This window comes from Pseudophryne corroboree, chromosome 10 (assembly GCF_028390025.1).
Source record: "Pseudophryne corroboree isolate aPseCor3 chromosome 10, aPseCor3.hap2, whole genome shotgun sequence".
Lineage (NCBI taxonomy): Eukaryota > Metazoa > Chordata > Amphibia > Anura > Myobatrachidae > Pseudophryne > Pseudophryne corroboree.
In genome coordinates this window covers 28,277,950-28,305,574 of record NC_086453.1, presented here as the reverse complement: position 1 = coordinate 28,305,574, position 27,625 = coordinate 28,277,950, and the positions used below count along the sequence as shown (strand labels likewise).

Genomic DNA, 27,625 nt, shown 5'->3' with positions numbered 1-27,625 from the left:
CTTTCCGGCAGACACAAGTCTGCAGATGTTCAAAGATCTGCTGGTGAGACACTTGTCAAGGGAATGGGTCTAGACTGCACACCCTAGTGGTTGTAATGAAAGGTGCTATCTGCTGAGATTTTATGGTAATACAAGGGAAGAAATGGGTGCAGATGCACTATACAATCATTACTATAAATTACAGTATATAATATACTAAGAGGTTGTTAGCATATAATTGGCCAATGATACGGGCTTGCTCACCGCGTCGAGGTCACCTCTATCGAGCAAGTCCCTAACACTTTTGGGGTTCACACTGGGACGCAGGGCACCCCCAAATCAGCCCAGCCATGAACCCCCCCAAGGCATCACACTAGTGGAAAATCGTGAGGTGTAATAAAGTATAAGAGAAGCATAGGTAGTTACGGAGTGTAGAAAGTGTTTTAAAATTAGATATAAAGTGGGTGAAAAAAATACATGGATAAAATGACACACTTAGGAGGTAGTGAAAAAATAGTGACTATAAGTGTTAGGGTGTGATGCCCTGGAGTGGCCTAGACAGAACAGTTCTGATTTTAAGCAGGGACCTACAACTGACTGCACATCAATGATTCAGGCGTAATACAAAGTAAGTCCTATTATTTTCATACAGTGTCAGTCTATTTGGGGGTAAGCATTGGGACGTGCGGTCCCCTGAACTGTTCTGTCTGGGCCACTCCAGGGCATCACACCCTAACACTTCATGGCTGGGCTGATTTGGGGGTGCCCTGCGTCCCAGTGTGAACCCCAAAAGTGTTAGGGACTTGCTCGATTGAGGTGACCTCGACGCGGTGAGCAACCCCGTATCATTGGCCAATTATATGCTAACAACCTCTTAGTATATTATATACTGTAATTTATAGTAATGATTGTATAGTGCATCTGCACCCATTTCTTCCCCTGAGACACTTGTCAAGTCAAGCGGAACGTGACCCGTCAACATCTCCTCCTTCACATTCTCCCGCAACTGGGGCTGCAAGGAAAAGGCTAAGAATTCCGAGCCCACCCGCTGGCGGTGATGCAGGGCAGTCAGGAGCGAAAACTGACATCTGGTCCGGGCTGAAGTACCTGCCAACGATTAGGGTGTAGAAACATCAGGAGCAGCACTTCAAAATTCACAGAAGTTATAGTAAATGGCTACAATTTCAGAATTAAGAACTTCATCACATGCAACACTCTGAATGTTGTTTATCTAATTGAATGTTCTTGTGGATTGTTTTATGTTGGTCAGACTATCAGACCTTTGAAAGTTAGGATAGCCAAACATAAAAAAGGCCTTATTACCCATCATTTATCTAAACACTTCAAAGAAACACATGATTGTTCTGTTCAACATATGAAGAATTTTTATGGCATTCAGAATGTTCAGAAAACATGGAAACTGAGAAACATTGAGAACATTTTAGCAACTACAGAGATGAAATGGATCTTCAGATTAAAGACTCTCACTCCAACAGGTCTTAACCATGACTTCGAATTGAAATGGTTTCTTTAAAAATCCATTTTATATCAATTTTCTATTTTTCAAACAATTGATAGAGCCATTGTGGACATTTTCATATATCCCATAGCATTTCTTTATTGTCTCAGTGTTCACAAATATCTATACTTTATCACTATGTCGGCACAGCTATAGATATATAAATTACCCATTCATATCTACTTTTATATAGCTTATAAAAAAAGAGTACACAATGGATATATTGTTTATGTTTCCCTTTTTTTCCAGAATATGTGTCGGGGAGTTTACATCTAAAGAATGGTAATACAGCTGGACAATGTTTAATTTAGCATTAGAACCTGCTGAACTACATATCCCATCAACCATCAGAAAAACAGGACGTCCCTTCCGGTATCGGTGGAATTCCATATAATCACAATTTAATATATTGAACTACATTTCCCATCAATCACTAGATAAAACGTCACTTCCCGTCGCGGCCAAGTTCAGGAAAGGACTGATGAAAGCAGCGCTATTACCACTGATGGGCCAGCGGTTCTTTCGGACAGCCTCATATAAATGTGAACCATGCAAATAGGGAGACACTTGATTGTTTTTAGAATCATGTAATCATGTATTAACGTGTACTTTCGGTCGGGAAGTCACGCAACCGGAAGTGACCTTTGGAAATCATTTATAAACCAGTTCTGGGGACACTGCTTGCAAGCCTTGATAAAAGGACATGAGTCCTGAAACATGTTGGCCTAGCAGTTCCCTCAGATGACCCACTCTTATAAGGAGGTATAGACGGCTCTCTATTTTTTATCTAGGTGTGACAATAATCCGGACTATTGACACAATATTAGCACAGATACACTTTAGAGCAGCCTTCACACAAGATATTTTATCTTTTGAATATGTTTTTGTGGTGTTCATCTGTACACACTATGATGTGTGTTTTTACTTTTCTTTTTGTATATTAAAAAAAAAATGCATTTTTTGAAAACATCATATTTTTGCCTGTATTGGAATAATGGAGGAAAAGATGAGACCAAGATGAGTTTGAAAAACTTACAGTTTCTGTGAGTACCGGTACGCACCATTGTGTCATTTTAAAGATACCTTGATACGTCTGGTACGCCATACCAGAATTGAAATCTATCCAAAGAATTTTATAGTGTGTTTCCTATTCTGGGAACCTACTACACATTGCATTTTTTATTTGTTTCGCATATCTTCTTGATTGTGCTGAGAATTTGCTGAAGAAAACCTCACTACCTGGGACAAGATCTGAGAGTCAACAAAAGTATTCAAGGGAAGTCTGGATCTTTATATATTTTCTGATCTTTTTTTTCTTTTTTTTTTCCTTTCCCTCCATCATTTGTCACTTTCCCCCTGGCTGAAGTGGAGCGCCAAGCAAACAATACTATCGTTAAAAATGGTCTTACACTCCTCGCGGTTTTCTGGGATAACCCCATACGACTAGCAGCAGCAGTGGCGTAAGTTCGTCACAGTCGCCCGGAGGCAAGATAAATATTGGTGCCCCCCTATTTCCTATATTAAAATAAGTGTGTGCGTGTGTGTGCGTGTGTGTGTGTGTGTGTGTGTGTGTGTGTGTGCTGAAAAAAAATTATATACTGTATTTATACATTTAATTGTCTTTTATTTTAAATCACACAATTCTTAGCAGTCATACCCAGGATTAGAACCCATGACCTGTTACACTGACAGCAGACACTTTACTGATGGAGTTATTTGCTCCTGTAGAGGAAGCATGAGAATTCTACCTATATGAAGTTACGTGTAATTGTCAGAGAAGTATCTTCATATACTGTAGTTAAAATTCTCATATTGCCTATACGGGAGCAAACAGCTTCATCAGTAAGGTGTCTGCTTCCAGTGTAATAGGTTGTGGTTTCTAATCTTGGGTGTGATACCTGTAAAATATGTATCTACAGTATAATAAAACAGGGTGTGATTTGTAGTGTGCAGGGACCAGTGAGGAAGTCGGCCACTGAAAAGACAGTGACAGCTACAGTATCAATTAACTTAATTCAATGGTGTCACAGAATGGGAGGAGAGGTGCCCCCCTTCAGAGCAGGAGGCCGGCGGCAGATGACTCTGTTGCCTCCCAGAGTTCTACCTCTGTGCAGCAGGCAGAACCCCAATTTGAAGCACCAAAATCCTCAAAAAATTGATTTCTAAATACTCAGTCTATTGGCTGGTATGTGAGGGGTTGATGGATGGGGGCCCCATAGATATCCGTGTACCGTGCCCCAAAATTTCTGTTGCTGGCCCTTAGCCTCAGTACCATACATAGTAGTACACATTAGAATTGGTACAATATTGCTTTTTAGTCACTTAGCACCAGAATGAACCTTTATGTTGTTAATACATTTTTATTTTTATTTTCAGTTTGTGATGTCAAATTTTGTCTTTAAGAAGCAACACGGCATTATTTAATAGATATTTATGCACATTTTTATTGTCATTAGTACAATAATGACTGATTTTGGTTAGAGGGAAATGAGCATATTTGAGCATACAAAGCCTTTCATTTATGGGTTAATCATTTCCAGCACCTGGAGGATAAAGGCAGCACTATTAGAGAGGGACGCGGACAATTTACCTACAATCAAAATCCTGACGGTCAAAATACCGACAACCATTGACCGACGGTCAAAATCCTGAAAAGGTCAAAATACCGACATTTAAAATACTGACAAGGTCAAAATACTGACATGTAAAATGTCGACAGGTCAAAATGTTGACATGAGTTTTTCATGATTGTTTTTATTGAAACCGACTTGGTCATACCATCCCAGTGGTCCTTGAGTGGGAATATAATAGTGTGCCCAGCTCAGCGAGGGGACGCGGTACACTTATATGGTGTCCATGTCAACCTATGTCAACATACACACTAAAAAACAATGATAAACTTGTGTTGACTTTTTGACCTGCCAACATTTTAAATTTCGGTATTTTGGCCTTGACGGTATTTTAAATGTTGGTATTTTTACCTTGTTGGGATTTTGACCGTTGGTCAATTGTTGTCAGTATTTTGACCGTCGGGATTTTGATTGTAGGTATTTCATACTAAGGGGGACATTTACTAAGCAGTGATAAGAGCGGAGAAGTGAACCAGTGGAGAAGTTTCCCATGGCAACTAATCAGCACTGAAGTAACATCTATAATTTGCATGCTATAAAATTATACAGAGCTGCTGATTGGTTGATGGGGCAACTTCTCCACTGGCTCACTTCTCCGCTCTTATAACTGCTTAGTAAATGTACCCCTAAACCCATTACACATGATAATGTACTCAGCCTGCTATAGTGTGGATGGGAACGTTGGGGATGAGGGGGGTGCAGGGTAAGAGAAGTATATGAAGTCATTATTGCTAACACTCATCTTCTTTTACACATTTCTCTTCATGTTTGTGATCCAGGATATACCCGGCATCGCAAACACATTTTCGAGAATGGGGTTTCAAACATATTTTGTGATGTCGATGATCACAGGTTGCTTGACAGCCTGATGCCTCCTTCTCATAATGCATATTAGGGCCACACTTTGCCTCACACTTATCAGAGGTGACACAGACTACAGATTCACCAAAAGTCCCGCTCTGTGCATACTGTCCTTGAGTACATATACATCCTTCCACCCGTTCACCCGAGCATTTGAAATCGAAAAGCATAGTGTCACAGGTCTCGTCACAATCTGAAACCATCCCAAGCTGACTGTTTGCTGGGCATCTGAGACCTGTTGAAAAACAAATTCATACAGTACATTATCTTTTAGAATAACATCTTCAATTTTCTAACTTATTTAGCAAATACGTGGTTTAGAACCTTGGCACAAATCTATACAATACAGTACAAATACAATTACTCCATACAAAGTCTAGTGCAATCCTGGGGGTTACGCCAATTTCTCAGTTATCATCTCCTATTGATGTTATAGTGTATAACTGATACTGAGGGGATGCAGTCAGGATCTTGCCTGTCGTGATCCCGGGAGTCAGATTACCGACACCGGAATCTCAACACTATTCGGAAAGCTAACACCGGCATCCCAAATAGGTAGACATCCCAGCGTCAGAATCCCGACAGCCGGGATGCAAAACATCCCCACACCGCGCCACTGAGGAGGTAAGCTGCGGTGGGGTGGGGGAGGTTAGGTTTAGACTGGGGAGATGGGAGGTTGGGGTTAGGTACCCCCTCCGAGGGTTAGGATTAGGCTGCGGCCTGTCATACGCACATGTCTGTGTGCGTATGACTTGTCAGGTGCACACACACTCGGGGATCACTTTCTGTGGCACCTGCACAGTTTGCAGATGTTGGCTAGATCCGCCTGTATTTTCATTTGCGTTTGACACAGAACGGGGCCCACAGTGTTTTAGGCGCTACTAACCATTTGTGCTGTAGGTGGCCACCAGGTTTTGCCCATTGGTACTGGTTCCAAGTGAATCAGCATTCCATATTATGAAAAGTTTTCTGGATGATAGATCAACGGTGTACCGGTTGATAGTCAAAAGGTCAACACCATATGGTCAACACGCATTATGCCGACAGATACAAAAGGTCGACAGGTACAAAAGGTTGACAGGTTGGTCAACAGGACAATGGTCAACACACAAATGGTCAACACAAGTTTTTTGGGGGGGTTTCACATGTTTGCCCAACATTTGCTTTATTTAGTATCCATGTGGACATCCATTGGGAATAGTAACCTGCCTGAAGCGTGATGAGCAAAGAAAGCCTGTGAGGCTACTGTACACGTTTGTAGTGATGGTGGTCAGATAACATGAAATATACAAGATTTGTCCCACAAAAACCCCAAATAAATTATGTCGACCATCTGTGTGACAGCTATTATTATGTCAACCTTTTGACTTTGTCAACCTTTAAACCAGGAAATAAGGACCATTTGTGCATTCCCACAATGCAGGTCACTTACCTTCCCCAATTCCTGGTCGGGCAGTCTCCCTAACCTGTACTCTGTGAGTGGTGTGCGTTCATGGTTGTTTTTGGTGATGCTGGGTATTGTTAAAATAATTCCCTATGATCCAAAATCTCTCTGACTGTGAAGTGAAGGGTGTAGATCAATTAAAGTAGGTGTACCGTATGGTGGTGTGAGAAAATGGTGTGCAATGTTCAGTAATGGACGTACAAACGTGCATGACGAAGATGGACCTGGACGGCCATCACTTGTCACAGGTTTGGGTGGGATTTTTTTTCGATAATCCACCCTATAGTGTGGACCTTGTTCCAAGGATTTTTTTAGTCGCAAAATGATTTGGAAGTGATTATGAACTGAAGCTGGTTTAATGGACTGGAAAAAGCACAGGGGATTCTAGAGCTCGTGCAGTTATTATACTGTACGTGATTATATGAAAGATGTGATTATGGGGAAAAGTACAGTAGACAAAGGTTTTGTTTTTTTCCACAGCCAAATGGTCTTTATTTTCTGGTTTATCCTCGTAGATTGACAGACATCTACTGTAGTGAAAATGTAAATATCACAATAGTGTTCAACTACTGTATACTGCAAAAATAAGGTTTAATTTCAAAAATTTATCAGGATATTAATATATTTCACAAAATTCCACTTTGATTTTTTTTTTTTTTTTACCAGTGTTAGTGTACTGTAGCTAATGGTTCCTGACCCCAAAGGAAAACTGGGGTTGGAGGTTACATGACGTGAGAGAAACAGGGCAGGATTAAAGGCCAAATGGGCCTGTGGCTAAAAATGTTCAAGGGCCTATACTGAGAAGAGAAGAAGCTGTGACCAGTGCTGTGTGGGTGTGTTCAGTACCCTGTGGGTGTGACCAGTTCTGTGTGGGTGTGGCCAGTGCCATGTGGGCATCTACACTCCATTCTCTATCAGCCCCACTGTTAAATACATAACAAATAAAAAATGCTCATTTTGTGAGATAATTAGAAATAACATTTTAATATTTATGGTTTATGGCTGTGTAACCAGCCAGGCAGATGGACATCATAATGCTGCCATGATGATGGGCCTATTTTTCTGTGGAGGCCTGACTCCATGTGGCCCATTGTTAATCTGGACCAGGACAGAATTAGCTAAGTCTGTTTAGTAGATAAAGGAATGGTGCAAGTCACGCAAGAGCTATTTACCCCGGCATTATTATCATTTTATCTTAACGTCATGTTTTTCTTATCTTGCTGCTACCTACCTTTGCTGGATGTATTGTGGTCGGTTGTCGAACTTAAAGTATGGGCTGTACCTGTGACAAGGAAAAGAAGTATACAAGGTAAACATGCAGGGTATATACTGTCCGCTTCTGTATGTAGCCCACGAACGCTGGGCAACTTTATTTATACATTGCATTTGGACACTCCCCTCCAAAATCTAAATCGCTCTGCACATGTTACATCTGTCCCCCCCTTAGGGGCACTTTAAGAGAGTAGGAGGCCTGCGTCCAGCCTCCTCTGCTCAGGCCCCCTCCTCTCTGCCGGGAGCATTGTAGAGTCTGAGCCCTAGAAGGCACAGACTCTACTGCGCATGTGCAGATCTCTGGGAAAATAGTGCGGCGGCCATTTTTCCAGTGATTTCTCTAGTGCACATGCGCAGAACTCCATGAAAATGCCCGCTGCACCATTTTTACAGGGTTTTAACAGTGCCGGTGATGTCGGCGAGGGACTCCGGAGGGGTGAGTATTAAAAAAATGGGCGCAGTGTGTGTGGTGTGGGCCCCCCGTTGACTCGGGCCTGTGTGCACCCATTATAGATATGCCAGTGATCCCCTGCAGCTTTTACCCAAATGCCAAGTTACTTGCTTTTCTTTGTATTACTCCCACCTCAGAATCAGGCCAAGCAGGTAGATTTCCAAGTACTCAACATTTCCAGATTTGTAACTACAAATGCCACAGGCTAGGTAGACTTTGAGATTTTATATCTGAACAGATGAGGGCATGGCTTATCGATATACAGTGTGCATGATGTACGTATTAATAAGTGATGTAATAGTTACATTTAGATTTCAGTTGTGCTGGGAGGGCTAGCAATTTTTTTAAACCACCATTTAAATGAAATAATCATACATACTCAAACATCACCTAATTAAATTCCAAACTGTATTTCATCTAAAATCAAAGAATGTTAGTTTCCAAAATATTGCTATAAATTTTCATGCTCATCATCCACGTCTCTTTTGGTGAGTCCTCTTCACTGACTCTCCAAAACATATGAGCATTGCTCTGCACTACTGGGCTCAGGATATCACACAGATTTTTAACACAACATATCCTTCTTCAATGTGTTTACAGTATTTTCTTTTGGTGAGTCCCTTCACTGACTCTCAAAAACCATTGAAGAAGGATAAGTTGTATTTAAAATCTGTGTGATATCCTGAGCCCAGTAATGCAGAGCAATGCTCAAATTTTTTGGAGAGTCAGTGAAGAGGACTCACCAAAAGGGAAGACCGTGACGTGGTTGATGAGCATGACAATTTATTGTAATATTTTGAAGGAAGACTGTGATGTGGTTGTTGACCATATGTTGTAGGCCTATCCTGGAGAGGCGCCCTCCCTGCTCTGCTACCCTGATGCTGTCTGATGTGGTACTGCCTGCCGTCAATGCATCTCTCAAACTCTATAACAGGCGTCGGCGTCGGCATCATGAGCCCAGAAGCGCTGCTCTGCTCTCCAGTCCCCCCTCCCTCTCTGCTCCTCCAACCTGCATTTGTGAATCGCCGCAGTATTGCCATAGGGGATTCAGCCACAGCCACCGGGCACTAGGACCCAGCGGCTTTCTAGAGCCTTCCATCAGCAGTTAACTCCAGCCTGCCGGTACAACAGCATAGGACCTCATGCAGCCAGGAAACACACTGCAGTGGTGTCCGGCCAGGTCAGTGGCTAATGAGGTTAGGAGAAAAAAAATATGGGGGCTGTATAACTCAATTTAGAGAAGGGGGGACGGGACATGCATTGTCATCATGTGTACTGTTTGTCCCTCTATCTCTGCACATATATGTGCCTCTGTCACCCCGTGTATATGCACCACTGTCACCCTGTGTATGCCCCTATATCACCCTGTGTATGTCACCCTGTTTATGTCCCTCTGTTACCCTGTGTATGTCCCTCTGTCATCCTGTGTATGTCCCTCTGCCCTGCCCCTTGTAGTGCAGCCATGCCCCTTTACTTGTACCAAGTACCACTAACCTCCACTTCCCCCTATCATGGTGCCCACTGTAATCTTTTCTGAATCTGCCTCTGCTGTGTCTAGGTGGCATAATGTGTAAGCACCGTTACTGTGGGCATTATGTTAATGGATCACTACTACTATGAGCATTATGTGTATAAGTCACACTACTGTGGGCATTATGTGTGTAAGCGGCACTATTACTGTGGTCCTTGTATAAGGGGCACTAATACTGTGGGCATTGTGAACATTGTCTATATGGGACACTACTGTGTGACATGACGTAACGTATGTAAGGGACATAATGTATATAAGGGGTTCTATTGTGTTGCGTAATATGAATAATAGGCACTACTACAGTATGTGGTGTAATATGAATCAGGGGCACTACATGCTGTATACTGTTAATAAGATTATGCTACTTTTTGGAGTAATTTGAAATGGGGTTCTGTTGCACCTACCTTATGAGACCACACCCCTTTTTTGAATTGCACACTGTCGTCGTGCACTGTGCCTATCTAAGGTATGGGAGGGAGGGCTCAAATTTATAGCTTGCAGAGGGGCATAAAACACCCTAGACCAGCCCTAATTATAATGCTGCTATGATGATTGTGTCTATGTTTATGTGGAGGCCTGGCTCCATGTGGCCCATTGTCAATCTGACCGTGGAAAAAATTAGCTAAGCCTGTTTAGTTAATTAATGTTTCTACTTCGAAATTGTAACTCATACACAAGACCAACTATCCAATAGGGGAATCTGAACAACATATTGGGGTAAGGAGAGCATCAGAAGAATTCCTGGACATTGATATAGTTGTCACAATGGCGACCCCTGTTTCTTTCCAATTGTATTTTGCTAGATAAGGGTAAGTTATTCTTTCTAATGTAAGTTGTTTACTGTGAAAGAGAGAGTGTGCCTCTCCATTCTGTGTCTTTTCTCTCTGGGGGTTATTCAGATGCCGTAACAAGTGCTATGGGATGCACAAAATACTAATTATCTGTACTTTGTGCATGCGCAAATGGATCCTGCGATGTAGCACTCACGCCGGCATCAGACTGTCAGTGGTTGACAGTCTGATGCCAATTTCCGGGCAGGGAGGGGGAAAACAGATGTCTGTCACCACCATATAGGGCAAGGGAAGAGGCCAGGGATCTCCGTGGTTGCAAAATAAAAATCCTTATTTAGGCGACAGGCAGCTTGCACGTTGCCGTGGGTGCCTCAAGCCGCTCGATGGTGAGTCCAGTGATCTCGATCACTACTGCAGCAGGAGGTGTCTGCTTGTAATAGGCTCCTCCTGCTGCATTACCATACAGCACTATCACTGCTGCTTCTAAGGATGTGATAGTACCTCCAACCACATCTGAATTTGGCCCTCCGTGCTAATAAGCTCTCTGGAGGGGGATCGGAGCTGTGGCATGATTTCTCCTTCGCCGATCTAGATATTACATTTGCCATTTATTTAACTACAAACTTTTTTCAAGGATTTAAAAATAACACATTTACCTTGATATTTGTCATCTGAACTGATTACTGTGTCTCAACAACTCCCATTCAGGAGTGCCATTTAGGCCTGCCTTTGTATTAACCTACATTCTCCTGATCAGAATGTAAAGTGTCCTTATGGAGACTGCAGTTGCCTGTACAGTGAAGCTGCCAGAGGAGAGGAAGACCAGAGAGGAGAGCACAGGAGCAGGCACCAGGACTCACTGTCAGCTGCCCATCACTGGCCGGGACCAAAACACCGCCGTACCTGGTAAGTGAGACCTGGGTTCGGCAATGCTGTGATATTACCCTCCCTCTATGGGTGGGCACCAAACATCTCACAAATGGTCTGTAAGGTAACTTCGGATTAATCTTCTGGAGGAGTTGAGGCACATGAATATCCAAGGCTTTGACCCAACAGCATTCCTCTGGACCATATTCTTTCCAGTCCACTAGAAATTAGACTGTACCTCAAGATATTCTGGAGTCCATAGTCTGTCTAACCTCATATTCCTACTAACAGTCCACTGGAATAGTCGAAGGAGGGTGGCAGGATGTCAAAAACTAATTACGTACCAGCGGTTTCAGAAGGGAAACATGGAAGGAATTTGGTATTCTGAGTGTACCAAGAAGTTTCAGGTGGTATGCCATCATGTTGATCACTTTGAGAATCTGGAATGGCCCAATGAGCCTAAGAGCAGATTTTGTCGTGGGCACCTTTAGTCGCAGATGTTTGGTTGGCAAACAGACAGTCACTGGCACTCAATAATGGAACCTTTTTAATTTTTCTGTCCGCAAACATCTTATAAGTAGAAGAAACTCTGGACAGATTCTTATTTATCTCTCTCCAGATTTTGAGAACCCGATTTTCTGTATCACGGATGACTGGAAGTGATACTGATCGGAAGGCTGGCAATTCCAGAAATACAGGTTGCAGACAGTATGGAATAAAGAACAGAGAGTGGCCTGATGTTTCATGGAATAAATTGACTTCAATCTTGACTTGCTGACCCATACATTTGAATGAATTTCTCAAAATCCTGGTTCACCTGCTCTGTTTTACCGTTATTCTGGGGATGGTAGGCCAATAAGAAGCTCATATTACCCCCAAAGCACTTGCACAATGCTCTCCAGAATTTGGTGGTAAATTGCACCCTATGGTCCATGACGATGTCCTTGGGAAATCAGTGCAATCTTAAGATTTCTCATATGAAAACTTCCACTAGCTTTTGGGCTGAAGGAAGACCTTTGGATGGAATGAAGTGAGCCATCTTGGAAAACCGGTCCACTAGCACCCAGATGTTATTGAAGATTTGACAGGACAGTAAGTCAGTGACAAAATCCATGGAAATGTGGGTCCATGAACAATCAGGCACAGGTAATGGATGCATGGAACCTGAGGGATAATGCAGTGGAACCTTAAGATGAGCACAAGTAGGACAGGCTGACACAAAGTCCTTGACATCTTGCCAGGCCGTTGTCCACTAATAATGTCTGAGGACTAGCTCCAGGGTTCTTTTAACACTTGCATGACCAGTGAAGTGCGAAACATGTGTCCATTGTAGCAGTTGTGTCTAGTTCAGGGGCTACAAATGTCTGTCCTGGAGGGATCCTAAACTTGGTATTGACTGCTGCAAAGCAGGCTGGTTTTCGAATAGGCTTATATTCTTGAACTTTTTCATCCTTAGCAAAACTGAATGAATGGGATAAGGCATCAGCTTTGATGCCTTTGCTGCCTGGATAGAAGGTGATCACCAGATTGAAACGATCAAAGAACAGTGGCCATCTGTACTGATTATAGTCCAAACAGTGATCAGTCTTGAGGGTGAGTAAAGTTCTTGTGGTCAGTGTAAACCATCACAGGAAATTTAGCCCCCTCCAACAGGTATCACCATTGCTACAAGGCCAGCATGATGGATAACAATTCTTTATCCCCAATAGTGTAGTTCCTTTCTGGTGCTAAGAATTTACAGAAAAAGAACACACAGCAGTACCATTTTCCCTCCTCATCCTTCTGCGAAAGTACAGCCCCAACTCCAACTATAGAGGCATCCACCTCTTGAAAGAAGGGATGATCACAGTTGGGTTGCCCCAGGATGCGAGCAGAGATGAAACACTGCTTTAAGCAGCTGTATTCTTCCTCTGCCTCAGAAGGCCACACCCTGTTGTCTTGACCCATCTTGATAAGAGCAGTGATCGGGGCTGCAACAGACCAATAGTTCCTGAGGAACTGCCAGTAGAAGTTATACAAGGCCAGGAAATGTTGTATTGCTTTTAACCCCACCAGACAATACCAGTTGACAATTGCAGACAGATTCTCTGAGTTCATTTGGACACTAGCGCCCAAAATTATGTAACCTAGAAATGCCATATCTGCTTGAAGGAGCAGTTCTCAAGCTTGCAGAGCAATTGGTTATCCCAAAGCCATGACAGAACTTAACATACATGCTTGCAGTGGCCCTCTAAGTCCTTAGAGAGGATAAGGATGTCATCTAAATACACCACCACATAGTTGTACAACAGTTCTCGTGAGATGTTATTTATGAACTTTTTAAAAACAGCAGGTGTATTGCTTAATCCAAAAGGCATGACCAGGTACTTGTAGTGCCGATCTCGTGTGTTGAAGGCCATCTTCCACTCATCCTCCTCTCAGATCCTAAGTAGGTTGCATGCCCCACAAAGAGCCAGCTTGGAGAAAATCTTTGCCCCTTTAATTTGGTTGAAGAGTTCGGCGATCAGGCATAGTTGGTACCGGTCCTTGATGGTAATGGCATTCAGATCCTGGTAATCAATAAATGGTCTATGGCCTCCATCCTTTTTTTAATAAAGAAAGAGACCTGCTCCTGCAGGGGACTTGGACTTCCTAATGAGCTGTATCACTCTAGGTTCTAGGTCGACTAAGCAATCCCATTCTCAATGTGCAGGTATAATCTCAGCGGCTTCCTTGCTGAACACATCCCTGAAGGACTGATACGTAGCTGGCAGAGAGTCATCTGGTGAAATGACTGAATTCTGGTTAATCAATGCGTAGGTCTCATCGTAGGTGGACAATACTGATGGCACTGCACTCCCATGACAGGATTTAAGGGTTCACTCAAGTCCAGAGTTTGAGCATGCTTTCGCAGCAACAGAAGACTCAGGATAGCAGAACTGTCACCCATAGGATGTATGTAGAAAGATATGACTTCCTATTGGAGAGTGCCAAGTTGCATGGTAACTTCCATCATCAGAGAATGGATGGTAGCCAAAGGAAGCTTATTCCCATCCACTGCAATGACAGTGAAGTCTGCAGTTGCACACTAGGAGGTTCTCAAGCAATTCTTGTGGCAAGAGGTTACCAGCAGCATCCATTTTTTAGGCCAGAGTATTCAGTCACGAGTCACAGAAGGGTAATGAAAGCTTGCCTGTACTTGGGATTGGCAAAGACCCACAACAGAGGCATGGAGTCTAGCGCTCTGGTGGTTTTCCCCAAGGTCCCCAATAAGGGGCTATGGACTTAACTGAACCTGAAAAGCAGGTTGCAGCTCTCTGCCCAGGTTCTCTTTACAGATACTGGCTTCCTCTAGAGTGTAGCTAGAAGAACATATTCAGGCGTACACAGTGTAGCCGACAAGCCAGGTCAGAACCAATCAGACAGTGAAGTACCAGGAGAAAGCAGAATCAGGTCACAAGGAAAGCAGAAGTCAAACCAGGAATTACCCAATACAGTACCAAGGGATGAGGCAGAGATGGGTCACTAGAAATAGCCGAGGTCATGAATGCTGGAGCAAGGTATGAGCCCATACACTGGAACAGGAACTTCTTTTTATAGGTTAAACCCAATCCCTGCACCAACAAAGACCACCCTTTTTGGCATTTCTGGCCCTTTAAATCTTTACACAGAGCGGCATGCACAACACTATAGAAAGTCATGGTCACTTGTGCAGTGAAGCTGCTAGAGGAGGGGAAGCCCGGAGAAGAGAGCACAGCAGCGGGTACCAGGACTCCCAGCCTGCTGTCCATCGCCGGCCAGGACCCCAGTACTGCCGAATCTGGTAAGTGAGAGCCAGGTTCGGCTGCGCTGTGACAATAACAAAGTCAGATAACACAGTTTACATACGGCTTATGAATTTTGTGACAGTCTGATACTGTACCAGATAAAAGTTTACTGTGAACCTTTTTAATCTCTGATGCCTGCTGTAGAATAAATTACTGTAGAGGGAACATTCATTTTGCCAATCTATATTTGAAGTGGGATTTTCTGGAGTTCATACTAGAAGTCCTTTGGACCAATGTGGATTTCTTATTAGTAATTTAACAGTGCTTTATCCAGTGTTCTAATTGACTTTAGGATTATTGTAGCATTAGAAGTTTTTTTCCCTGTGTATTACTGAAGTCAATGCAAAAAATGGTTCCATTCTAATTCTGAAAATAATCTTCAGCCACAAAGGAGTTAAAGGATATTTCCACTTCTGTTGACTTTGTCATCAAGGTGTTAAATGTGAAGAAAGACACAAAGCAGCTAATTTGAACATAAGTTTGTTTTCGGTCTTTTAATGTACACACATGAAAGGCTCAATTTATCTTCAAATCATCATCAACTCACAAACTGCAGACTTTTGTATAGGTGCAGCAATTATGCTTGGAAAGGACCATATATAAAATATGAAACACAAATATATAAGCATCTCAAATGGGACATGCGAAAGTTAATCAAGAGGCTGTACACACCCGATTTACACAGCTTAAAATGTGATGCAAGGTGTATATATATATATATATATATATATATATATATTTCCCAGAATTGCCCCGTCACTCCTCCAAAACAACTGGCTGTGGTGCCCTTCCTTGTGGACCGGCAGGCCTACCAATGTAGAACCAAAGAAATCAGGTGGCACTCACAGACTTGTAGCTTGTAGTGAAAACAAACTTCACTCCGTGAAGAAATTTATTGTGAAACAGGTAACGTTTCGGGGACGTATCCCCTTCCTCAGACAATTCAACAATGCGAAATACAGTGTATAAATACTATAAAATGACCCCACTTACCCCCACCATCACGACTCCCAGCTGCGTGGACCACGGCGTGTCTCGGCGTCTCCCGGCCCGCACTTCCGGCTTCGACGTCACCGCCCAACCGGAAGTGACACGTTCAGGCTTCGCCGGTCACCATGGCAACGCGCTGGGAGCCCTGTGGATACAAACAAAACATGGCACAAATTCATCAATATAAAAACACTGAACATATGTAAAAAAATGACACACTTCTCAACAGCGCTCACTTGGAGCTAGAGTGTCAATAAAAACGTGCATATAATGATCAAACATAACACAAAAAGATATAGACATCTAAAATCTTAAATAATCGTTTAAAACCCACTTAACAGAACCAGTCTGGTGCAGATGAACCTGGTATATAGACTATGCTCACGTGTGACAAATATCACTGGGTAACACGGGACATGGATGGCTCAATTAATGGGGGAACCATGATATCTATCAATAGGCTGTTCTCCTGAACATTACCTCACTGAGTGTAATAACTATACAAAAACCATGTGATAAGACTGTGCAAGACATGCTCACTCTAAGACATGATTAATTAGCAGGGACTGATTTCTTGTGAAGAACATTTTTCTAAAAAGATGTAAACATTAGTATATGGACTCACATGAATCTTAAATGACCTAGAGGAAGTTAATTAGTCCTAGGGACTCATTTAGTCCTCTGGGGGCTAGACAATCCAGGCGAAAAATCCACCTGGATTCTAGCTGTAACAATTTTTTCCCCCGGTCACCACCCCTTATGGACGCTGGAACGTGATCAATGGCCCTATATCTTAAGCTTGCCAACGTGTGGTGCTGTGTGGCAAAATGCCTAGCCACAGGTTGGTCACTGGTCCCTGATACTAGGGCTGCCCGTATGGCGGACCTATGTTGGGTAAGTCTAACCTTCAATTGGCATTCCGTTTTGCCCACATAATAGAGCCCACAAGGGCACACTATTATGTAGATCACGAACCGGGAAGTGCAGGTGAGTGGCCACCTAATTTTCAGTCGTTGGCCCGTATGGGGATGAGGAAAGGTTTCGCCCACTAGGAAAAATGAGCATGTCATGCACCCCAGACATTTAAAACATCCGTTTTTCTTACTTAAAAAAATGCTTGGGTGCACTCTTGGCGTCAAAGCCCGTAATGTCGGTCTTGACAACCAAGTCCTTCAAATTTTTCCCTCTCGCAAAGCTCGCCATGAGTCTGCTGTTTTGAAAACATTTTAAATCAGGGTCCGTGGTGACCATTTGCCACATGCCCCTGACTTGCTTAACCAGAGCGGGACTGTTGGCGTTATACTCAGTCACCCATGGAATGGTCTCCCTGGGCAGTGTTTTGTGGCGCTGCTTGGTGCGTTTCTGAAAATTATTCAGAGCTCTATCTCGTGCTTTTTTAAGTTCTGATAATGCATATCCTCTCTCACTGAATTTCATTATCATCTCTTCTAGCTGCACCTCACGTGTGGTGGGATTGGTATTATTTCTGCAAACCCTAAGGAGTTGAGAATAGGGCAAACTGCGGATCATTGCTTTGGGGTGGGAGCTCTCTGCCCGGAGAAGGGTATTGCGATCCGTGGGTTTTTTATAAAGGGCTGTCTCAACTCGCCCCTCTACCAACTGAATCCGAACATCCAGATAGCTGATGTCAGTTTTGCTCAATGTCCAAGTCAATTTAATAGGACCATTAGTGTTGTTGTGTTTCGAAATGATTGATATTAGTTTTTGTATGTCATCATTCCACAGGATCAGGAGGTCGTCGATGTAGCGGAAATAAAGTAAAATTTTACTTGAAATATTCACGTCTACAAAGAACAAATCCCGCTCCACCTCCCACATAAAACAATTGGCAAACGATGGGGCCACTGGGGACCCCATCGAGCAGCCCGTTAGTTGTCTGTAAAACTTCCCATTAAATAAAAAGAAATTATGCGTCAATGTGAAGGTGAGCAGCTCAATAAACAGATCGATATCAGGACCCGCATAGAGGCCATTGCCCGTGATCAGCCGTCTAACCGCCTCCAACCCAGACTCATGGGGGATACATGTATAGAGGCTGGTCACGTCCAATGTTACCATGGTGGTTTCACTGGGAACTAGTCCTAACCCAGCTAATCTCTCTAACAACATGTTAGTATCCTTTAAATAAGAAAAAGTGGCTTGAATACATGGCTGCAGAAATGTGTCTTTGTTTCTTGACTCATGTATCCCCCATGAGGCTGGGTTGGAGGCGGTTAGACGGCTGATCACGGGCAATGGCCTCTATGCGGGTCCTGATATCGATCTGTTTATTGAGCTGCTTACCTTCACATTGACGCATAATTTCTTTTTATTTAATGGGAAGTTTTACAGACAACTAACGGGCTGCTCGATGGGGTCCCCAGTGGCCCCATCGTTTGCCAATTGTTTTATGTGGGAGGTGGAGTGGGATTTGTTCTTTGTAGACGTGAATGTTTCAAGTAAAATTTTACTTTATTTCCGCTACATCGACGACCTCCTGATCCTGTGGAATGATGACATACAAAAACTAATATCGATCATTTCGAAACACAACAACACTAATGGTCCTATTAAATTGACTTGGACATTGAGCAAAACTGACATCTGCTATCTGGATGTTCGGATTCAGTTGGTAGAGGGGCGAGTTGAGACAGCCCTTTATAAAAAACCCACGGATCGCAATACCGTTCTCCGGGCAGAGAGCTCCCACCCCAAAGCAATGATCCGCAGTTTGCCCTATTCTCAACTCCTTAGGGTTTGCAGAAATAATACCAATCCCACCACACGTGAGGTGCAGCTAGAAGAGATGATAATGAAATTCAGTGAGAGAGGATATGCATTATCAGAACTTAAAAAAGCACGAGATAGAGCTCTGAATAATTTTCAGAAACGCACCAAGCAGCGCCACAAAACACTGCCCAGGGAGACCATTCCATGGGTGACTGAGTATAACGCCAACAGTCCCGCTCTGGTTAAGCAAGTCAGGGGCATGTGGCAAATGGTCACCACGGACCCTGATTTAAAATGTTTTCAAAACAGCAGACTCATGGCGAGCTTTGCGAGAGGGAAAAATTTGAAGGATTTGGTTGTCAAGACCGACATTACGGGCTTTGACGCCAAGAGTGCACCCAAGCATTTTTTAAGTAAGAAAACAGATGTTTTAAATGTCTGGGGTGCACGACATGCTCATTTTTCCTAGTGGGCGAAACCTTTCCTCATCCCCATACGGGCCAACGACTGAAAATTAGGTGGCCACTCACCTGCACTTCCCGGTTCGTGATCTACATAATAGTGTGCCCTTGTGGGCTCTATTATGTGGGCAAAACGGAATGCCAATTGAAGGTTAGACTTACCCAACATAGGTCCGCCATACGGGCAGCCCTAGTATCAGGGACCAGTGACCAACCTGTAGCTAGGCATTTTGCCACACAGCACCACACGTTGGCAAGCTTAAGATATAGGGCCATTGATCACGTTCCAGCGTCCATAAGGGGTGGTGACTGGGGGAAAAAATTGTTACAGCTAGAATCCAGGTGGATTTTTCGCCTGGATTGTCTAGCCCCCAGAGGACTAAATGAGTCCCTAGGACTAATTAACTTCCTCTAGGTCATTTAAGATTCATGTGAGTCCATATACTAATGTTTACATCTTTTTAGAAAAATGTTCTTCACAAGAAATCAGTCCCTGCTAATTAATCATGTCTTAGAGTGAGCATGTCTTGCACAGTCTTATCACATGGTTTTTGTATAGTTATTACACTCAGTGGGGTAATGTTCAGGAGAACAGCCTATTGATAGATATCATGGTTCCCCCATTAATTGAGCCATCCATGTCCCGTGTTACCCAGTGATATTTGTCACACGTGAGCATAGTCTATATACCAGGTTCATCTGCACCAGACTGGTTCTGTTAAGTGGGTTTTAAACGATTATTTAGGATTTTAGATGTCTATATCTTTTTGTGTTATGTTTGATCATTATATGCACATTTTTATTGACACTCTAGCTCCAAGTGAGCGCTGTTGAGAAGTGTGTCATTTTTTTTACATATGTTCAGTGTTTTTATATTGATGAATTTGTGCCATGTTTTGTTTGTATCCACAGGGCTCCCAGCGCGTTGCCATGGTGACCGGCGAAGCCTGAACGTGTCACTTCCGGTTGGGCGGTGACGTCGAAGCCGGAAGTGCGGGCCGGGAGACGCCGAGACACGCCGTGGTCCACGCAGCTGGGAGTCGTGACGGTGGGGGTAAGTGGGGTCATTTTATAGTATTTATACACTGTATTTCGCATTGTTGAATTGTTTGAGGAAGGGGATACGTCCCCGAAACGTTACCTGTTTCACAATAAATTTCTTCACGGAGTGAAGTTTGTTTTCACTACAAACTACAAGTCTGTGAGTGCCACCTGATTTCTTTGGTTTTATATATATATATATATATATATATATATATTCCCGTAAATACACCTGTTTCTAGCTCTAAATTCAGGCATCAAAAGGTTATTTTGCAAATATTACCCCTATACTATGTGTCAGCATTTAAAGCACTTACTTAATAGTGAAGAGCTAGTGGCCTGCTCCACTTATAACACATAATGTCTGGTTGATGATGTGGAGGTAGGTCCAGATGGAGATATCACTGGACCTGTGGAGCTGTAAGTGCTAGATGCACTCACCCAGAGGCTGTATCTAACATGTAACTGCAAATAAGATAATTAATCTATTTGCAAAATACCTTTGAGTTTATCCTGTACATGTAACCCAATAAAGGTCTGGGGGGGTCATGAAATAGGCTGCAGGATGATGGCATCAGCAAGTTCCCTGTTTTAAAGGGCTAATCATTTAAAAGGCAAAACCAGATTGGTTTTGTCTTTTACATAACTGCCTCTTTAAAACATCAGCCACACTCACCAGAGACTCGCCTTTAAACTTTAATAGTATTTTATAATTATTACAACATAGCTTTTAAAGTAACACATTTCACTTACTTGCTGTTGTAGCACAATCAACCTGTTGCCAGAAGACTGGAAGAAAAAGATCTGTATTAATATTCAGTCACTGAATGTTAACATATGTCTGTAGGAAGCAGTAACACCAAGATATACATTTATTAAATACAATGAGACTGGGTAATAACAGACAGATATGTAAGAGGGAAATAGGGAGTAAATACATGAGGATGTGCTACATAATGCATATTGGTTTTCCAGCAGGGTAACCCGTGGAGCAGGAGAAGGGTCCTGTGGCTGATACTTGCTGTAATTAGGAAGCGCGCGGCTATATTATACATAGCAGAACAGCACTGCTAACCAAGCACCGACTTAAAGCACAACCAAAGCCCACCCCCTCCTCTATTTTCATTCTTTTGTCTGGCCAGTGACTCCACCTCTAATCTCTCCCATTTTCTGGACTGAATAATTCATGACTGATTTTCACTTATTTGTCTGGTTGCTCTGCATTCTGCTCTGATGTGGACTCTCACTGCTTGTCTGTCTAACAGTCTGTGTCTGCTTCTCCCTGACATCATCCCCCTGCGTGCCCGTAGTTGTCACCCACTGTCTGTCTCTGCCTTTGTATTTACCCTTTATCACTAGCTTTGTTTGTGTCTCCGTCTGCCTACCCATGTGTGTGCCTCTGCCTCAACCCCTGTATGCCTCTGTACCTACCCATGTGTTCCTCTGCACCTACCCATGTCTGCTTTTTTCCATACCCATGTGTGCCTCTGCCCCTACCCATGTGTGCTTCTGTCTTTACCCATGTGTGCCTCTGCCCCAACCCATGTGTGCCTCTGCCCTTACCCATGTGTGCCTCTGCCCTTACCCATGTGTGCCTCTGCCCCTACCCATGTGTGCTTCTGCCTTTACCCATGGGTACCTCTGCTCCAACCCATGTGTGCCACTGCCCCTACCCACGTGTGAATTTTTCCATACCCATGTCTGCCTCTGCCCCTACCCATGTCTGCTTCTGCCCCTACCAGGGCCGGACTGCACATATGGCAATTGTGGCATAAGCCAGAAGGGCCGATGGGCAGATGGGCCAGTACGGTCCCACAGAGAGCCAGGAAGGCCGCGCACAGCACAGCCTCTGGCTCTCTGATCTGTGTGTTTCCATGGAAATGGGGGCTTGCCGCAATTCCATACCCCCTGACTCGCGGCACACCCCCATGCATCATGTTCGCGTGCCCACCGGGATGTGCATTTCCATGGTAATGGGTGCGTGCCGCGAGTCCACTCTCCCTAACTCACAGCATGCCTCCGTGCGTCATGTCCACGTGCCCCTGGGAAGTGCGTGCCGCCGCCCTCCGGCATGCAGGTGTACATCACAAATACCAGGGCCGAATTGGAGCCCCAGTCAATCCCTGGCTCATACCCTTTGTCCTTACTCATGTGTGTCTCTGTCCCTACCCATTTATAGGTTAGGTAGATTCTTTTGTTGAAAAATTCAACCCTTTCGTCTATCAAATATAATTTGCCATAAAAAAGAACACATTTCCCTTGAAGCAAGGTACGGCAGAGAAGTGCAGCCAGTGCTGCAGACACCGGAGACCTTACCAGACACACCGGAGGTTCAAGAAGGGTGAGACGGGCCTGCCTATTTTGTCAGTACCAGGCCCCACAATGCTTGATGGCAGCCCTGTACAATAGCATATTCTTCTTTGTTGAACCTTCATAGACAGTTATTTATATGAGAATGGGGAGAAGCAGCTGATAACATTTTTATGTGTTAAATCACATGAGAGATTAATCGGCTAAAGATTTATAAAAAAATTAGATGTAATTAGAGGAATGTGCAGCGGTGAAATTACCACCAAGGCTAATGGTTTGACCACTATGGGTCCAGGAGGTCATCAGAACAGGTAGTGCTTCCCTATGATCCCCACAGGGCCCGTCTCAGCATGTTTGTGTCAGGCACATGCTCAGTCTCCAGTAAAGTATTTAATGCATCAGCCACCCCTGCACATGATTCCAGGATACTAGATTGGCAATTCTTTGACCATGCCCAAATTCTGCTATGGGGTCCTACAATATGCTGTTCTCCCCCTGAGAAGATGTAAGCTTATATAAAAACGTATACAAATATTTATTTAATTTCTACTTAAATTGCACAACACCTGTGTATGTTGGCACTATATGGATGAATAACATTGCTTAAACATTTTCGAGTAAACTTAAAATCATTTATAAATAAAATTACAAAATCTAGAGCAGTAGTGGCTATCTTGACACATTTTTGGACCTAATGTGTGCCCTCAACTCCTCCAGTCACACAGAACATTAAAGCTATGTATACATACTGTACAATATTTGCCAACTGTGGTCATTGCAGGCAAATCATACGTATATCTGGACAACGGAGAAGTCACAGGAATCCGACTACTAGTATCACATAAGTGGTTTCTTGTATCTCTGGCATTGCAGGAGCTGAGACTTCACGACTGCTACTCCCTCAAAGCCATGTGGACCTCTAACTGCCACATGGGTGGGCAACAGGGATCTCTGTTCACCAGCCATGTGTGCCGGCAATGACACCATACAGTGGGTTGCCAGGAAACAATGTCATGTGAAACATAACGATAATTGACACAGAAAAAAACACAAGGTAGATAATAACTTAGTTAAGGAAACACTGTACTTACTTGTAATGATAAAAAACGCTGTGAATGTCAAGAAGCCCATATCTGAGATAGACGTCTGGGGTAAGTTGCCAACAGTTCACTAATAAATAACAAGACAAAAGTACTACTGTAAATAATAGTGAATACAAATTTCAGCCTAAACATCCAGCATAGACAGCATGTACTATCACACTAGAAAGCAGTGTCATCTATAAAACACTAATATTATACTGTAAATACAGTATTATAAAGGGCTGATCCAGAGTCGCACACTGCTGTGGACACTTTACTGTCTTCTGTTGTAGTAGCATCTGTGACTTTATGCTAATACTAGTATCAGACTTTTTCTTGGACTGAGAACTGAGATGCCCACTCTGAGCATCTTTAGAAGCAACAATCCCGTTTGGTGTATCTTTAGAAGCAACCGTCGGATGCACCACTGAAACTAACACCTGCCCCATACTAGGTGCAGATTCTCCATCAGTATATTGCCTCCAATATAAGTGATCTGAATTTGCAACCCGTTGTGCAACATGAACAATACTCTCCAATAACACACCTACAGTATGAGGCAGTGCATTTTCGTGCGTCTGAGTGAATAACCACCTGCCAGTCACTGCCCAATACATTTCAGAGACTATGCATCTCAGTCACTACTGTGACTCTGTGCGTACACACCATAGGACACATGTGCTGTGTGACTTCTTAGCTACTTAGACACATGTGCAATTGAAAAGCATTGACCATTTGTTTGTGACTAAGGGGTATATTGACTAAAGTACGAGATTTTTAGAAGTAATGATGCTCCCCAAAGGTGCCTAACCATAACCCTCTCTCAACGCAGCCTAACCACCCCCCCTTTAGTGCCTAACCCCCCTTCATAGTGCATTAGCCTAGCCCTCCCTCCCTACAGCCAGTGCCGGTTCTAGCCCTTGTGGCGCCCTGGGCAAAAATAGGGGCGTGGCTTCATAAAGGGGTGTGGTCAATGTGCCCCCAGTAGTATGCCCCCGTTTGTGGCCCAAGTAGTATTGCCCCAATTTGTGGCCCCAGTAGTACTGCCCCCGTTTGCTGCCCCAGTAGTATTGCCCCCATTTGTGCCGCGTTAAAAAAAAATTAATACTTACCATCCCCACTCCTGATGCCCGACCGCTGCTGCCCTCCATCTCTGGCCGCTGGCGCCGCTCCTCTGATCTATGGGAGAGACGTCATGATGTCTCTCCCATAGAACCGCATAGACACTAGAGGTCAATCATGACCCCTAGTGTCTAAGTGCCGCTCGCACCACACAGCAGTACAGGCACCGGGGGGGGCAACACAACGGCTCTTGCCACAGCAGCGGCGGCCTCTGGAAGGCGGCGCCCCGGGCAAAAATCCTGTGTGCCCGTAGCAAGATCCACTACTGCCTGCAGCCTAACCCTAACCACCTCTTCTCATCCTAACTACCCCCTCTTAGTGCCTAATCCCCCTTCTTAGTGCCTTAACCTAACCCTCCCTCCTTGCAGCCTAACCCTAACCATCTCCCCGCAGCCTAAACCCCCTCTCCCCCCCAGCAGCCTTTTCCTAATCTGCCCCAGCTTACTTAAGATCAGGATGCGGCAGCCGGGATTCCGGCTCCAGCATTGTGATCCATGTCTGGGATCCTAGAGTCGATCTTCTGACTATTGTCAGAATTCCGGCCTCGGAATTTCAACTGCTGGCATCCTGACCGCCATAATGCTGACTGGATCCAATTTAATCGATCAGAAGCAGTAGAATCAAAATACATTTGCTGCATGGCAAATTATGCACACATTATGTATTGAATAATGATAATAGATAGATAGATGATAGATAGATAGATAGATAGATAGATAGATAGATAGATAGATAGATAGATACGATAGATAGATAGATAGATAGATAGATAGATAGATAGATAGATAGATAGATAGATAGATAGATAGATAGATAGATAGATAGATAGATAGACGTTGATATTCTCTTATGAAGGAAATAGTATTTTAGTAATAGGTTAGTAAGGGAAATTATTGTTTCATTTCATTGAGAGCAATCTTATTATTATTACTTAGATTAAAGGGACAAACTTAATAAATTGTTAACTGTGTTTGAAAATGTATTTAATGACAATGGAAGCATTTATTATTTTGTGGCTACATAAAAAAGTTAATCACATAAGATGCTGCCCTCACCAATAAAAACATTTTTAAATAGCAATAAATTTTGCCACTTTCAGATAATGAATGCATAATATTGCTCTCTTAATAAAATGAAAGAAACCTTTTCCCACTAATATATTTAGTACAAAAAGGTATTTCTCTCACACAATAGAATTATCAATGTAACAGTATTAATCTCATTATATAAAACATAGTCATTTCTGTCACTATAAGTGTATTCCTCTCCTCCTGATTGACCAGATAACACTCAAAACATGCTTAGTAGCTAACCAATGCTTAGTAAGTATACCCCATTGTGTAGTCCTGGTCTTCCCCACATATGAACATCAGACTGTTTTTCATTATTTGGAGCAGGTTCTCCATACTATAATATGTATACAGACCCATGTGGCTATCCTTCCAATCTGTCTCTATTAGTGTTAGGTACAGACTTGTGACAAAGAAGACATGTCTCAACAGGATAAAATATGTATATGCCCAGTAATGACATCATAGAAATGCAGGATGGACCACCTTACCCAGCCCCAGAGATTGTCAGAAAAAGGGAGCCTTGTGGTATGGACCTAAGCAAGGCTTTGTGGGCCACATTTGTCTTGGGTTCCAATGTACAGTACCACTCCTCAAGGATGAATGAGAGCTTTCATTGCTGAGATTTCATAAACCACTTTAATCTGCCATATTGGAAGTCCTAGCACACCATCAGATGAAAGGTCCTACCATACAATAGCCACCAGAATGGAGATTCCTATATATACAGTACAAGACACTACACCATACTATACTATACTATACTAAACATCACATTGAAGTCTGCTTTTCATACGATTCACCCAAATGTGTTCTATAATGTTTACTGGCCACCAATGAGCACTGTATTGTGATTGCCTAATGAAGATTGCAACAGATTGGGGCTTTGCTTAGAAGGTTGACTGCAGACACTTCATTTCTGAAGACAGCCGTTGATATTCCTCATTCCCTGGAGTACCTGGTTATGTTGGGATCAGATCACACTTTCCTAAATTACCTACAATACGATAAAAATCAGCAACAATAAAAGTTCAAAAGAGAATGATAATGATATATGTTCCACCTTACCAGTCAGGATCCAGCTTCTGGGATGCTCTGTCTACATCTGTGGCAGGTGAGCTATATTTATATGAGCCAGGAATAGGTGGTACACATCAACTGTATTCATTATTTAATCATGTATTTCCTTCTTAAAGAGCTTGCACACCCTCCTGTGTTACACACACCCACAATGTGCCCTAGTATTATTTGTTAGCATGTTGTAAGAGCAACCAATTATCTATGTCCTGCTACTATACATTGTACACACCCATACATTTGCATAAAGATTAAGAAAAATAGGTTATTTCCAGAGTTTTACAAAACCTAAGATGCCATGTTTGCAGTCCAAGAACGTTTAGTTTCCATTAGTATGATATGGAGCGTACCAGACCCAACCACAACAGGTCCACTATTTCTGCATCACTGTGCACTTTGTTTTTACAGCTTATTAAGGCTTATATGGTATTATTAGGTGCTCTCTTGCTCTTTTATCCCTCAAAGTAAGTAGTCTTACTGTATGTTTGTCTTCTGGTCAAAAACATTAGGGCTCTATTTACTAGAGATGTGCGGCGGGCACTTTTCGTGTTTTGGTTTTGGTTCCGGTTCCATGTTCGTGTTTTGCATCTG

General features: G+C 43.1%; 1 protein-coding gene across 2 annotated transcripts in view; it reads right to left on the bottom strand.

The window, feature by feature from the left end:
• Positions 1-4,517: 4,517 nt before the first annotated feature.
• Positions 4,518-27,625, bottom strand: part of LOC134966921 (mucin-5B-like) — a 52,128-nt gene continuing 29,020 nt past the window's right edge. The window contains exons 1-5 of one of the 2 annotated variants that reach the window (XM_063943939.1): positions 27,026-27,103; positions 23,775-23,853; positions 21,127-21,162; positions 7,665-7,715; positions 4,518-5,224 (exon numbers count right to left, since the gene is read on the bottom strand). In XM_063943939.1, the coding sequence (XP_063800009.1) occupies positions 4,860-5,224; positions 7,665-7,715; positions 21,127-21,162; positions 23,775-23,814 (492 nt within the window). In that variant the 5' untranslated portion in view covers positions 23,815-23,853; positions 27,026-27,103 and the 3' untranslated portion in view covers positions 4,518-4,859. Of the gene's footprint in view, positions 5,225-7,664; positions 7,716-21,126; positions 21,163-23,774; positions 23,854-27,025; positions 27,104-27,625 lie in introns of those variants that run through there. The other variant, XM_063943940.1, reaches the window with a different exon arrangement.